The sequence below is a fragment of the Biomphalaria glabrata genome, chromosome 16 (genome assembly GCF_947242115.1).
Source record: "Biomphalaria glabrata chromosome 16, xgBioGlab47.1, whole genome shotgun sequence".
Classification (NCBI taxonomy): domain Eukaryota; kingdom Metazoa; phylum Mollusca; class Gastropoda; family Planorbidae; genus Biomphalaria; species Biomphalaria glabrata.
The window spans coordinates 29316988-29333168 of record NC_074726.1 but is presented as its reverse complement, the minus strand read 5'-3'; the positions used below and the strand labels follow the sequence as shown (position 1 = coordinate 29333168).

The window sequence follows — 16181 nt, the reverse complement described above, 5'->3', positions numbered from 1 at the left end:
TCACAAATAAAGATGATTAAAGTTACAATAATAGTAAATAGCTTTTAAAATAAGATTTATATATATAGCCTACCAAATTTAGAAATCTAAATCCAAATAAGAGTAAAAATTTAGAGAAACCAAAGTAAATGCTACCTAAATATAATTTTACATCAAGCTGCTTTAAAGATCTCTGATATATACAATTTTTCAATTTGGCTTTCATTTCTAACAGAATAAAATAAAACATTTCTTGATTGTAAAAAAAAAAAAATTATATTAAAAGTATGTTAAAAAAGACTAAAATGAAGCAAATTATATAATATCTGTATTGATTGAATGGCAGCCTGGTTGTTTGGTATGTGCTCTAGACTTTTGTTCTGTGGTCTTAATATTCCTGGGTTCCAGCCCTGCCCGCTGCCAACCCCTGCAATTCTGTGGTTGATTTGGGCTAGGATGTAATTATTTACAAATCTGAAGGAATATCCAATCATGTAAAATATTTTACAAGCAAATAAATGACATTTTTACAGTTAAAATAAATATAAACCAGAGTAGCCTGCCTTTTTTGTTATACAACAGAGCGTTTGGGGTCCTTTTTGTAAAAATTTGTAAAAATAAGGCTTCTAATAAAAAGAATGCCTTGATGAAGTCCACCCTACGTCAGTGAGTACTTTGAGCACCTGACATTAGTTACGCAAATAGTATTTTTTTTTATGGTTAACCCATTGCCATAGAAACATTAGATTTATGCCCTCTGGACAGTAAGGTCTTAAGTGGAATCTTTCATACATGGCATGATAAAAAAAAACTTACTAACATTTATGAATTCCCCTGGCTAATTGTGTGTTAAGCACAGGGGATTGCCTGCTAGATGTTTTCATAGAACTCCTTCTTGTTTCTGAAAATCTGGTCAAAGGGACATAACTTTGTTTTTCTTCAGAAGAGTAAATAAATACAAATATCACTTTCATGAGTTATTTCCCTGATTTGAATATTATTCATGAGAATAAGAATATAGTACTCTATTCATTATTCTCTTCTGTAGTTTGTAATATTGATAGTCATTAATATTGGCCATTGTAGTACAGGCTATAGCCTTAATGTCTCTTTTTTTTTAAACTGATACTAGAATGACATTTAGATGTAAAAATGACATCTGTCAAGGTGGGTTTACAGGTCTATCTAGGGTATGACATGCTCCACCTCAATGCTGATTATTAACTGTTGGCCATGGCTCGTCTACCCGGACACCCCTGACAGTCTAATAGTTAATATGTTAGATAATTATATAGAACAAGTAATGGTACTAAGTTATCATATATCAGTTAACAACAAGAGTTTAACGGACAACAGTTTAATGAATGGATGATATAACATGACATGGATGATGAGTAGGTACACAATAATAATTACAAAGTGAAAATTCAAGCTAAGCAAATCATTCAACCTAAATACAGCACACCTTAAGCACAATGCAACAGTTCAAGCTGGCCTCGCAATGCCCACAACCCAATACCAAGTAGGGTCCATACAATAACACAGAGGCAGCCTACAGATCCAGCATAAGCCTGGCTGCCTGGTTGTGTGGTTTGCGCGCTGGACTGTCGTTCACATTTATCGATGGTCGAGGGTTCAAACCCTGCCCGCTCCCATCCCCCGTCGTCCTGCGGGAGGTTAGGACTAGGAAGTAATTATCTTCAACTCTGAAGGAACATCCGAAACATGTAAAACATTTTTTTATACAAAGCCTGTGTCCCTGAACAAGAAAAATATGCATTCCATGTGACCGCTATTCAAAAGATTATAATACTTTTGATTTTAGAGCTACATCATGAAGAAGAAAGTAAAATAAACTAACTTACCTCAATGCTGGGGTGGGGGAAACAACAACAGGGAGCTCCATCAAAGCAACTGCTATCCCTCAAAACAAACATAGCAATGACGCCAACATAACGGGCCCCTAGAAACAACGCACTAACCATTATGGTGCATAAAAGAAAACCATCAAGCAAGAAGCAACTCTAGATGCGCACGACAACATCCCTTAGATCATTTGCTCTTATAAATATATTCACTTAACGCAGAGTGTGATAAGCTTTTTTAAATTCCAAAATGATGCCATTCAAGGAAAAGTATAATGGTACTTTTTAGATGTCCGAAGTGTTTTGTTCTTAATCCGCTGCAAGACTAAAGCTGGTCTCGTCTGTTAAGGATTAAAGTGGCCGGCTCCAAGAAACTGTAGGCCACTTGGAAGGATTTCTCAAGGAGGTCATTATTAGACTAGTGTCTTTTTGCTCTGTTTGAAAGGGCCCTCAATGATCGAAACCAGGCAATACCATATTTAGCAGGTTGACCTGTGGATATTTTTGTTTCTGGATCAATTAGCCTAAAACCTCCTCACAACTTGAAATACTTTCATATTCCTATTTATGTGCTCACTCCAACAATTAGTTTTGTTAAAAAAAAATCCTATGATTGTTTTCTTTGTCTCTCTCCTCTACAGATGACTAATGGTGCAAGACCAGTATTTTGTGGTGAACTCTACTTGTCAAGCTGGCATCCTATGAAAGCCTGGTTGTTGCGAGCGGTGGGATCAGTGCTGAGGAGACTGGCCACCATCTGACTGGCTTATTTATTGGAGGAAATCAGAATCTCAATACACGGGATGTTGGAACCATTACTGGTACTTAATCTGTCCTTTTTTTTTCGTGACTGTCAAACTAATTTACTTAACTTTTAAACTTTTGAGGGGGCACAGGTTTCTGAACCTGGGGTCCTGGGTTTGAATCTCTTTGAAGACAGGGATTTGAATTTCTGAATTTTTAGGGCACCCCTGAGTACACCCGATTCTAATGGGTCCCTGGCTTTAGTTGGGGAAAATAAAGGCAGTTGGTCATTGTGCTGGCCACATGAAACCCTACTCCTTAACCATTGGCCAAAGAAACAGATGACCTTAACATTATCTGCTCTATAAGGTCCTAAAGGGGAACTTTTCTTTTTTTTTTCCATCTTTAGAAGGGTAGCTTCAGCAACTTTTTACTAAGATATTATTTGTATTAAAATAGTCTCCAGTGTGTGACTGAAAAAGCTACAATTTTCCAACTAAGAACAGGACACACACCTCTATTAAATTACCATCTGAACAAAATAAACTCCACACAACTCCCCCTTTGCAGACACAGCGCCCACCCTCATGAAACCTTATACCATATCCTTATTGAATGCCCCTTTCTAATCCACCTTAGGCAGACCCTACTACCACTACAGCCCAACATAACCAACACCCTGTACGGCAGTGCTGAACAACTGAAGAAAACGGCACACTATTTTTTTCCTTGGCACAGTCTGCAAAAGAGCTCACAGCTCAGCAGCAATAAAGCTGGCTAGAAGAAGAAGTAGAAGTGACTGAAAAAAACTGAAATTACTTGTGGGACTCCTTCTGTGGAAATTCTGTGATGATTACTCAATCTGTATCATTATTAACCACACAAATGTGAGAAATGGAATATACTCATAAAGCTCTCAATAAAATCTACAGCGTTTTATTCAATTGAAAATTCTTCTCTCTACAACAGAGGCCACTGGTCTTCTTCCTATATGGCTAGCTATGCATTGCTGACCTACCATTCCCCCCCCCCCCCTCTAACATTGATCCATTTGACCATTCGGCAGGTACACAGAGGGGTGAAACTCACAAAGACACCAAAATGCTCATCTAAAATCACATCCACACCAGATATATTTTGGGTTAGGTATATTACAAAACTTCTTCTTTTGTTTTCATTATTATGTTGGGGGATTCAGATAACAAGACCAATATCTGAGAAAACCTGTACAGTGGTTTCCAAATCAATCAGCTTTGTACATATAGTTTTTACTTCTATAGGAGTGTTTTGAGGCCAGTATCTTGTTTGGGACTCTTGATAATGATGTGTCGAGTGACACACCTCAATAAAAGTTTTCATTAGTCCAAATTTTTAGCTCATGTGACACAGTTGTCTCATTCTTTTGTGTCCTGTTCTGAAGCAAAAAATAACGTTGGTTATGTCGGGATAGCTTATAATAGGTGTCGTCTTTCTTGTGATTAGGGTGAGAGCTTGTCCATTTCTCATTTATTCTATTCACTATTAGTTTCTTCCAAAATGAATTATACCTTCCTCCAATATATATATATATATATATTGTGCTTTTTAATATGTCACCAACAACAATTCAGCTATGTCGGAATAATAGTGACCATCGTACCAGACGTAATGAGTAAGAAAAATCAACAACAAAGAGAATAAGTATTTCTTTCTACTTGTCGATTTTATTTTCACAGAAGTATGCAACACAGCTGACCCAGACGAAGTAGAGATATTGAGTCTTGTCAGGGAACAAATTCCTCGCTATCGCCTGCGAGCGGATTCTATCACCAATTTCAACGGTTACATCCACACCGACTTTGCCCAAACCAATACGGTTACACTTGATGAGGACGACGCAGATCTCACTCCAGAACAAATAGGTGAAACACTGAAATATTTTGGTAAGTGTTTTTTGAATATTAGTTCTGAGAGTTTGTTTTTTTAATCTGTCAAAGATAAAAATGTTTTTATGAAAGGGTGTAAGATGAGGTTAAAAGACTTGATTGCACTTTTGTGGTATTGGTACTTTATAATTGCATGGCAATAAATTAGAGGTATATGTAGACACACTGTATGGTTTTAGGTTAGTTTAAGGCATGATTTTTATCCTTACATATTTAGTAGTTCTGTGCCCCTGTTTTAATGACTGTTAAGTAACATTAAATTGTTGATCCAGTTTCGACAAGTTTGCCATTTTTAGTATTATGTCAAATGCATGTAAAAAAATGAAAACATTAATCCTTATTTCAAAAAAGTATTTTAATGACCGCTACAACTGAATAAAATATATATGAAGTAGGCAGACTTAAATGTATTTATTACATCTTTTATGAACGGTTATGATGTAGCTGCATTTTTTATATTTAGTGTTGCTTAACATATTCTCTTGTCCTGTTGATACTTCCCCTTTAATAGTGAATACTTTCCCTTTATTAGTTGATGCTTTCCCCTTTCTTGTCTGTACATAGGAATATATTTGATTATGTTCTCCCTATTTTAAATGTAGTTAAACTTATTTTATAATGAATTTCCTTTTTCCTGATGCTATCTGTGGATTCCTGTTTCTAATTTATATGAATATTAATGTAGCATTTTCCCATTTCCTACTGTTCGTAGTTATTTATAGTTCTACGTTATGGTCATGTTTTTTAATCTCTGGGTTAAAACGTAATGTTGATTGCTGTCTTCTTTCCTAGTCTTTGTCTTTTTACAAATGAAGATTTGAGTAGAGAAAAGTTTCCGACTTAGATTATTTTAAAAATAAATATTGAAAGTAGTTACTGTTTATCAATAGTAACTTTTTTAACAAACAACAATATGTTACGAGTTATATCAAGACCAATCGTCCTAGAAGGCCTGAACACTGAGCTGCAAAATCGCAGCCTGTGGGCAGTGTAGACCAATAGCTCATTGCAACGTCACAGGCTGGCATTGGTCTTCAATGCCCACAGGCTGCGATGTCACATCTAAGTGTTGGCCTTTTATAACAAACTGTCTCAGTTATATATAGCACTTGAAAAACAAAGGGTGATAATGCAGATGGATTGGATTTTTAAAAAATATTGTTTTCAAGGTTTATAAATATAATCTATAATGTTAAATAGCAGTGATAGGAAAGAAGTTGGAGGAATTGAAAGGCTTTTCAATACTAAGCAAATCTCCATCATTTACTTTTTTTTTCCTTATGTATGTCTCAGAGTATTGATACTGTGTCCTCTAGCTAGTATCATTAAAACAGGAATGTTTGAAAGAGCAAAGTAAAACTATTAAAACCTCATTTAGTACAGTTTAGTGATTCATCCACTTTTTCAGTACACGTTTTTAAGTTACAAATTTTACATTTTTAAATTATATTTTCTCTCAGCTTTTGATAAAAAAAAATTTTTACGAGATGAGACATCTTTCCAATTGTTAGATCTACTTGGAAATACCTTTTTCTGTTCGAATCTCTTGTAAAGCTTCCAAATTTAGCTCTAGAGTAAACCTTGGTAATTAATTAAGGAATTTATAATTACCAAGTTTAAAATAAAATATTTAAAAAAAAATTATATTTCTTGTGTGTACATCGGTGTAGGCCCCCCTGCCCCACTTTTTCCCAAGTCCTTTCTGGATGTTAAAGAATATAGTTTTGAAATTAAATATTAATTAATTACAAAAAAAAAAAACAAAAAACAATTTTTCCCCTTCCTATCTTTATGTAACACTTCCATTTGAGAAGTGGATGGGGTTATTAGATGCTGCTGAGTTTGGCAAATACCCTATTAGACCGATGTGGCTTTTTGTGTGGAATTGTACATAGGCTTAGCGAGGAGCTGCAGGCGTCTCTCTGTTTTAACAGTTGAAAGGGTGTGCCTGCGTTAACAGCGACAACTGGATTAGACTCCCGGCAAACATTTGCCTCTGAGCTTTAGTTTGATTTGCATCAGGAGGGGGGAGGGGGGTAGTGTATGCATCCGCTGAAAGTTACCAGATTTAATTCATGTGAAGATTTTTTTTTTTTATTTTTCTCAATTTTTTTTATAAATAAGTCAGAAGAAGTCTAGGCTTTGTTTTGATATATTTTGGTGGTTTATTGTTTTGTAATTATTGTACCTAAACTACAGAGACAGCCAATGTACTGATTTTGGCATAGTTTGTAGCATATGCAATTAAATTGCTAGCCTACATTAGACTGCCAACTATATTTATAAAGCAAAGGGCATTAATATGACGACTTCATAGGCAAAATATGTTTAACGTTGAAAGAGTTACTTCCCTTTCATTGATTATATTTATTTGTTATCCGGTCTGTGTAGTGAAGATATCTGATAAAGGGTAGTGATAAACAAGTACACTTTTGGTTAGTTCACATATGGCACACATTTAGATAGATTGTGCACTTTCTGTATTAGTTTACGCACACACACTGTTATAGATGGTGCACATTCCTATTTGTTTACTGGATTATGTTTTTTTAAGTGTTTTTTTTTTTTGGTTGTTAATTGTCCCTATTCATTGTTGAGCCTCCTCCATGAAACATTGTTTAGTCCAGAGATGGGCACAATTTTTTTTTTGGTTGTTAGTTGTCCCTACTCATTGTTGAGCCTCCTCCATGAAACATTGATTAGTCCAGAGATGGGCAAAAATTATTTATTTTTTTTGGCTGTTAGTTGTCCCTATTCATGAAACATTGATTAGTCCAGAGATGGGCACAATTTTTTTTTTTTTGGTTGTTAGTTGTCCCTATTCATTGTTGAGCCTCCTCCATGAAACATATTGATTAGTCCAGAGATGGGCACAATTTTTTTTTTATAGAAGCAGGGGAGAAATTAAAACGAATAAAAATTTGACATCTTGAAATCCTCTTTCAAATCTGTCATGATGTTTCCTCTTTTTATCACCCTAGTTTAGCAGGCTAGTCCCTCTCGACTGCAACTGTTTTTAGCAACTTGATTGGCAAATAGAACAGGTTGTCGTTTGAAACCTTTTAGGTGGCCCCCAAAAGTTTTGACAATAAATTGATATTTTTTCTTCATGTGACAGAGAATATCAACTCATATTTAAACGTCAAATCTTATAATCTGAGAATAATGGTTATTGTTAATCATTACTGTAAAATATATGTCATGCGGGATTAAACCTTTTACTGGGCTGAAGATGGCCCTTGTCCATAGTATGCCCATCTCGTTTCCTATCATGTGTCTCCTTTTACAATTCCTTAGATAGTGTATAAATATTTATATATTCTAAAAAAGGTTTTAGACAAGATGTTTGTTTTCATTTATCTCTTGATGTTAGAGTTTGCTAAGAAGCATTAACCTGACATGCCCTACTTCTCTGTGTGTGTGTGGGGCCCCCTTGGGGAGAGGTGGCGGGGAAGGGGCTGTGGTTTCAGATTTTAGTAGCCCTTGGTCTGACTCTTAGTCAATACAAGCTTGTTGACTAGAGGATAACAGCTGAATGCTTGAAGTCTAGCCTGGTCACATACTTTGTTTAGTAGGGACTTGAAACTATTTTGTCAGCCAGATTATTTATGATAGAAACATTTCATTTGCGTTGTTGGTCATCACAGTTAGGGGAGGGGAATAGGGGGAGGTATGTGTGTAAAAAATGACCTTCTAATGCATGTTTGTAGTGTCTTTACAATACTCTCATATTTTGATTTTTTTTAAATTTTTTTTTCACCCCCCCCCCTTTTTTTTTTAGTACTTGACAAAACATACATACATACATTGGTGGCAACATGGAGTATGGCTGGGATTCAGAATTTCGGATTTTTAGAGCACCTCTGAGTCCACCCATCTCTAATGGGTACCTGACTTTAGTTGGGGGAAAGTAAAGGCGGCTGGTCATTGTGCTGGCCACATGACACCCTGCTCGTTGACTTTTGGCCAAAGAAACAGATGATCTTAACATCATCTACCCTATAGACCGCCTGGTCTGAAAGGGGAACTTTATTCTTACTTCATACTGAACTTATAGCAGAAAGTTAAAAGTTAACAAGGATTTGAACATGGTAATTTTATAGTGCAGCGAGATTAACCATTCAGCCACATCATTTCAGTTGTGTTTTCCCTGAATCCCATCATTAGCATAATGTCTTTCATACTTGTGTTTCTTCTTTACAAGTACCTACACTTTAGTAGTCTTTACAAGTACCTACACTTTAGCAGTCTTTACAAGTACCTACACTTTAGCAGTCTTTACAAGTACCCACACTTTAGTAGTCTTTACAAGTACCTACACTTTAGCAGTCTTTACAAGTACCCACACTTTAGTAGTCTTTACAAGTATCCACACTTTAGCAGTCTTTACTTGTACCTACACTTTAGTAGTCTTTACAAGAACCCCACACTTTAGCAGTCTTTACAAGTACCTACACTTTAATAGTCTTTACAAGTACCTACACTTTAGCAGTCTTTACAAGTACCCACACTTTAGCAGTCTTTACAAGTACCTACACTTTAGCAGTCTTTACAAGTACCTACACTTTAGCAGTCTTTACAAGTACCCACACTTTAGCAGTCTTTACAAGTACCTACACTTTAGCAGTCTTTACAAGTACCCACACTTTAGTAGTCTTTACAAGTACCTACACTTTAGCAGTCTTTACAAGTACCTACACTTTAGCAGTCTTTACAAGTACCCACACTTTAGTAGACTTTACAAGTACTTTAGTCCATGTAGCCTTTTTATTGTTAATTTGTTTGTCTAAGGTTATCTCAGAATATTAGCCCACACTTTACTAGCTGACACCTTGTCTGATTTAGACTGATAGCTATGCACATATTTACAGCAAAATGGACGCCTCTGATTATCATAATTAAGTATACAAATAGAATCTATTCATGTGTTTATGCTCTAGATGGGCTTGATAGCAAAGGTTCCGGTCCTGGGCAGGTAGTGTAGAAATGGGAGTTCCCATCTAGCGGTGACTCAAGATTGTGTTTTGATGGCACATGACTATTCTATGATGTCCCCTTATAATAGCTCAGTATATTCGTTATAGTTCGGCATATCCATGTTTCAGTATATCCATAATAGTTCAGTATAACTATAATAGTTCAGTATATCCGTATGAGTTCAGTATATCCATAATAGCTCAGTATATCCATTGAGACAGCATTAAATGAATTTTGTACAATAGCATTTGTAAGTTTATTGTTCAGCATTGAAAATAGGCGCAGTGGTACATATTGACTTCTAAACGAAACTACTTTTGTTCAAGCCCCTGATGAATTTAATGTCAAGGTCACCCAGCTATTCAGAGTAAACACTGGGCTATGCTAAAATGAAGACCAAGTGAGTCAACTCCCTTGTTTCGATATCAGTTTATGAAATTGGAGCTTCATCATTAAATATACAGCAGTGACGTATGTCAAATAATTGTCAATTTGCTTACCTCTGTCACCACATTTTGTGTAACTTGCAGTGGAACACTTCCTGGTTCTTGTATCGCGTTCCTTTAAACACTGAATTGATGACTGTGTAAGATTTTAGGTGTGATTTATTTCCTAGCAAGAAACTTAAGGGAAAAAAAATCATTGTTTAAAGAGGCATAATTTATTGATTGATTCTTGGTTTTGCATGGCAGAATACAAATCACGAAAAATGTCATTGTTATAAAAAAAAAAACAAGAAGGGAGTGAATTACATTCATTTATTTCTCTCCCTTTTTATTTCTTCTCCCCCTTTAGAAGGTGCTATAATCGTGTAGTCAGAACCAAGACCCCCCAATATTCAGCCTCTCCTCCCTTCCTTCTCTCTCTTCTTCAAGCTGCCGGCGAGTTGACCAGCACTGGTCAGATGGACGCCTTCACCGGTGAGTACCTGACCATTTGGGCATGCTGTTGTATTTCTCTGTTGTCTTGCTCTGTGTTCTTTCAGCACTTTTTGTTTCAAATTTTTAATTTTTCCAAAAAAAAAAAATGTATTTGTTTCATTATGAATGCCCTGTGTTCCAAATTTTTATTTTACTCCGCGTTCTTTTCGCCTGTGAGTTTAGTTTTTACTTATTGCTGTGTTTTCAGTTGATCTATTTTCTTCAAACTTTTTTTTTTTCTTTGAAACTTTTTGTTTTTCAAACACTTTACTGTTGCACGTTTTCTTGTTTTCTCTGAGCTTAAGCTCTTGTGTATCAGATGAGCTAGTCTTACTAAACGTTTTGCTTACTGTACATGTGTGTAGACTAGAAACACACTAAAGCGTGTAGGCTGGAAACTCACTAAAGTGTGTAGACTGGAAAATCACACTAAAGTGTGTAGACCTACTTCTTGCATGTCGCCGTGCATGCTGTGAAGTCAAGATATTTAGCTGTAGTACAGTTAGCCACTAAAGATATAGACAGGGTCAGACCGAGAAGAATCTTCACAGAAGGCCTGAACACTGACCTGCAACGTCACAACCCGTGGGCAGTGGAGACCAATAGCTCGTTGCCGCGTCACAGGTCCGTGCGACGTGGCAACGAGCTATTGGTCTAAAAATGCCCAAAGGTTGTGACGTCGGACCTGTCACGTGGCAACGAGCTATTTGTCTAAACTGCCCACGGGTTGTGACGTTGGACCTGTCACGTGGCCTACAGTCTGTCACGTGGCCTGTCAGTGTTCAGTCCTTCTGTTACTATTGGTCTCCTTCAAATACATCAGCTGGCTGAAAATCCATCCAATTTTTCTATTTAAATTTCGAGTATAGGTTCGGGTTATAGAAGATTATCTGTTGATATTGCTTTTAGATCTTGCAAATGTTAATTCCGCCATCTTATGGGGTATCAGCCCATGTCAACATTGTGCAAATCATTTTTTTCAGTGAACAAAATTGCTAAATCGTCTTCATCTTTGAAATCTCCATTTGACTATGCTCTGATCCCAACCTTAAGTCTGCATTTGACTATGCTCTGACTTTTTAAAAAAAGTAAATTTACTTTTATATCTAAATCATGTGTCAAGAGCTTTCACTACGTCGCTAGTGACGTGAATCTACAATCTACCTATTGGATCATTTTTTTAGAGAGATGTTTTACCTCTGTTTGAATAATCTGATCCCGCTTAATCATTCAATACATGCTGACTTAAGGAGGCTTTCCACACCTAGGATCTAAATATAGAACATCCGCCTCGGTCCAAGCAGTTTTTGTCAACTAAGTTTTTTTAAATGTGCGTTTACTGACAATAACAGTGCGTGACACTTACCTATATAATAGCAGTAGGTGACACTTACCTATATAATACATTTATATATGTCAGCAATCAAATTTTCACGTACACCTGACGTCTTCTGAGTCGACCTACATCTATATTCGAGTTACATGTATGATTTTAACTTGGAGATAGCTAAAAACTGTTAAGTCTTGAAGCAAATAATAATTCTAGACGATTTAAAGACACAGTAATTAACATACTGTGTGCTTCTGAAGGTGACGAAATGGTATTTGTACTTTTTGTTTGTTTGTTTGTTTATGGTCATTTTCCTCAGTGTTTTTTGTTTTTTTTTAAGCTGTTTACCTCTGCAGGTGTGTCCACGTAGGCTTGAAGTCAAAACTGATTGGATTGTTCACTTTTGTGTTTTGTTGTGTGAGTCAGGGCCTTGTACTTTGTGGTCATATTTTCGGACTACATTGTACTTAGTCATTTTCCGCCTCGCATGAGCTGTGGTCCTAACTAGTCAATTTTTTCACATCGTGTTTTAGTGGTGTTATTCCATTTTTTTTTTTTGTTTTTTAAGTTGCAAGTGATTGATTCAGACTTGGATTACATGCTAAGTGTTGCTTTACAGGGTTTAGTGAGTCTTATATTTAGTGTTGATGTCTTCAATGTAAGAAAAAAGTATACTGGTGTGCGCTCAGAACTGTCGTGACGATGCTTCCCGTGTTTGGACCTTGCCGTAAGGTTTAGGCCGCGATATAATAATGTTCATTAACTTCGTTTCTGAAGGGAATTGTGAAACTTCACTAGAATTGATTCGTGTCTTATGCTTCTAACGAAGAGCGTGAATAAATCTATTCAATTCAATTTAACTGTTGAGGATTGTAATAATTTTGTTGTGTGTGTGTGTGTTAGCAGTTGAAATGGTTAGACATAGTAACAAATGGACTTTGTGGGAAATGTTGTTTTTTTAGTACATGTATAGATTTCAATATCTCTTGGGGGGGGGGGGGGGGTTCAAGAGGTCTAATCACATCCACAGGTTTTAAGGTCACTGATAGATCTGTGCGCGCGTGTGTTGGGGCTACTGTTAGTAATAACAAACTTGACCCTAGTGTCCACTAATGTTTACACTGGACGGGATTAACAGAAGGGGAACACGCGTGGGCGGCTAGCGGTACTCTCCAACACAGGCTTCATTGATAAGTGTCGAGTGTTACAATGTTATGGATTGGGGTTTTGAGGCTATGTTTTGCTTGTGAATGGCCGAGTAGATGCAGGGAATGATGGGAACTTGACGTGAAGAACGTGACTGACTTCTGGTCTCTCTCGTGTTTAGACGGACGTTTCACTGGCCAGTGGTCATACATAGAAGTGGCGGGTCCATAGTTTCTTCGACCCAGACAGATTAATCCTTGCTGTCTGTCGCGGTCAGTGAGATGTGATACGGAACATGTCCTGGCCAGATCAGAACACTGGTGCAAGCATACACTGGTTCATGTACCTATTATCACTAATTAATGCAATCTAAAGATAGGAGGGTACTGGGGGGGGACTGTTTTGGATTTGAACTTTGCTATAGTCGTGGCAGACACCTGTAAAAGTAATACTATTGTCATTTCTTAATAATCAGGCCAGTTGTCGAGTCCGAAGACTAATTAATTAGGAGTGCAGTATGTCACGTGGCTACGCACGCCCTAGCTGCGACCTACATATTTTGCCACATCTAGAGCAGTCTTAACCATTGTGGGAAGCGTGGTCGAGAGGCTAAGTGCGCTTGAACTTGGCTTGTTTTGGCTACCTAGAAGGGGGCTCGAGGTTCAACACCCGACTCGGGCAGAGTTGTGTTTACTGAGCGCCTAAAGGCAGCACGGAAAACCGACTCCTAGATACCCCCTCCCCCCCCCCCCCACTGGTCTACAAACGAGATTGGACCAAAAGCGCTCTGGGCATGCTATAAGCATGAAAGTAGCGCTATATAAAAGCTATAATAATAATAATAATATTCTATAGCGCCTTTGAAGAAGACAATGTCGGCTCAAGGTGCTTTGAGACCGTAAATAAACACATGACAATCACAAAGAGACAAACTAGTTTTCAAAAAGTTTGAAGAGGCAAAGAGTCGAGGTCTTAAATGCTTTCTTTCAACAAGTCACGCATGTGATCTGCTTGAGCGCGGTGGGGGCGTGAGTTCCAATCCTGTGGCCTTAAAGTTTGTAGAAAAAAGAAACACAACTATAAGTCCACGGAGCGCAGGGTTCTCTGGTGGTCAGTTCACTTAGGGACAAGGGGCATTTCAATGATGATCTAAGTATTAACCTAGTGTCATTGATTCTTGCACTGCACATTCATGGTTGTTGTCAAGACGTTGATCAAGACGTTGTTACTTTATTTTATTTTTTTTATATATGCAGCTGTAGTACTGTTAGACACTGATACACACCTCACAGAAACAAAAACATTTAGATCTAGGAATCGCAGATTTTTATTGACAAAAAAAAAAGTACATAGGTCTATTTATTTTGGGATTTTTATGAACAAAAAAAACCCCAACATCATAGATCTAAGTATCCGGGATTTTTATTGAAAAAAAAAACAACAACAACAAAAAACTCAACATAGATCTTGTTATTGGGGATTTTTATTGACAAAAATAAAATTCAACATAGATCTAGGTATTTGGGATTTTTATAGACAAAAAAAAAACAACAACATAGATCTAGGTACTTGGGATTTTCACGAAACATTTTAAGCACATCTTTTTGTTTAGTTTTCAGTTTTCTAGTTCCGGTTTAAAATGCAATGACCTAGAAAAAGAAGTGAAAGCGCTGCGGAGAAATGCGAGGGCGGCGCTAGAAGGAACTTAAAGAAAATTTATTAATCAAAAGAGGAAAATGTGCTGGAGACTTTGAGCTAACTAAAGTTAACACTGTGAAGGACGCTATAGTGAAAGATTACCGCTGTCTACTAAATAGAAATGGCTGTGTACTGAAAAGAGCTTAGAACCCTAGCGCTAAAAAGTGCACGAGGAGCGATCCCATACCTTTTAAAATGCATAACCTAGTTCTACGCCGGCCACACCAAAAAGCTGATTATATATAGCTATGAACATTGATACTGACCATTGGGAAGACAATAGCCCTAGACCGCACTAGTGATCTTATCTTTTATAATACAGACGTTACTTCAAAAAAAAAAAGATGATTACGTCCTACGCGCCATGCATTCAGTCATGCATATTAAACAATGACTTAAATTCTGCCTAGTCACTGGTTTTCCTGGCTGGCTCAGGCAACCCATTCCATGCTTTAATAGCACTAGGGAAGAAGGAGTATTTGTACAAGTTTGTCCTAGCATATGGGACGAGGAATGTGCCTTTAGTTGGAGAGAGACGGTGACCAAGAAAGCTATGGACGGTGAAAAAAAAAACCATGGGCCTCAGCTCTTGAAGCATAAGCGTGCCACGCGGAAAATGGCCGGCTCCTCTACCACCAAAAGCGAAAGCCACATTGACCTGCGATATGTTAAATGGAGTGTCTCTCCAAAGTAGGGCTCCACTGTCGAGATGAACTCTAGTCGTTCTACGACTGAAGGAAGCCAACTATCCCCCATTGAAGCAAAAGCGTGCCACGCGGAAAATGGCCGGCTCCTCTACCACCAAAAGCGAAAGCCACATTGACCTGCGATATGTTAAATGGAGTGTCTCTCCAAAGTAGGGCTCCACTGTCGAGATGAACTCTAGTCGTTCTACGACTGGAGGAGGCCAACTATCCCCCATTGAAGCAAAAGCGTGCCACGCGGAAAATGGCCGGCTCCTCTACCACCAAAAGCGAAAGCCACATTGACCTGCGATATGTTAAATGGAGTGTCTCTCCAAAGTAGGGCTCCACTGTCGAGATGAACTCTAGTCGTTCTACGACTGGAGGAGGCCAACTATCCCCCATTGATGCAAATGCAATGCATTGAAGTTTATTTACTTTGTGTGTGATTGAAGGGCGGGGAAGCATGTAAATTCAGGATGTAGAATTAGCTGAATGTCTGATAAATAATAATAAGACTTGTCTTGTCTGATAAATTGTAGTGAGTTAAAATCACATCATAGCCAGCTCGGTTTTAAACTGTTATTTAAAAAAAATATGTGTGCTGTTAGTGTGGGTGATCTATTAACCTACATAACGGCAGGAATCAAAACAAAACAGATCGATCTCTTTTTTTTTATCCCGTGTATCGATCTCAAAATCATTGCCGTCGAGCGCCGAGTGCCACACATGACTTCTTCCTCTCTGTGGGCCTGCCATGTCACCCAAACCTGTTTCGTCGGTTCTCTGCCAGTGGCACTGACGATGACGCGCGTCGCCGTGTGTGTGTTTTTTTTTGTGTGTGTGTGTGGGGCCGTATTCGTATGACGTGTGCCCCCCCGTGTACACACCTACCTGTAGAGAAAGATCTACAT

General features: G+C 37.7%; 1 protein-coding gene across 4 annotated transcripts in view; it reads left to right on the top strand.

Moving 5' to 3' along the window:
• Positions 1-2521: 2521 nt before the first annotated feature.
• Positions 2522-16181, top strand: part of LOC106079281 (trafficking kinesin-binding protein 1-like) — a 69586-nt gene continuing 55926 nt past the window's right edge. The window contains exons 1-2 of one of the 4 annotated variants that reach the window (XM_056014772.1): positions 2522-2665; positions 4304-4510. Coding sequence is in view for 1 of the 4 variants with exons in the window: in XM_056014770.1 (XP_055870745.1) it covers positions 10395-10410 (16 nt within the window). In the remaining 3 variants the exon portion in view is untranslated. Of the gene's footprint in view, positions 2666-4303; positions 4511-10285; positions 10411-16181 lie in introns of those variants that run through there. The other 3 variants (XM_056014770.1, XM_056014768.1, XM_056014767.1) reach the window with 3 other exon arrangements.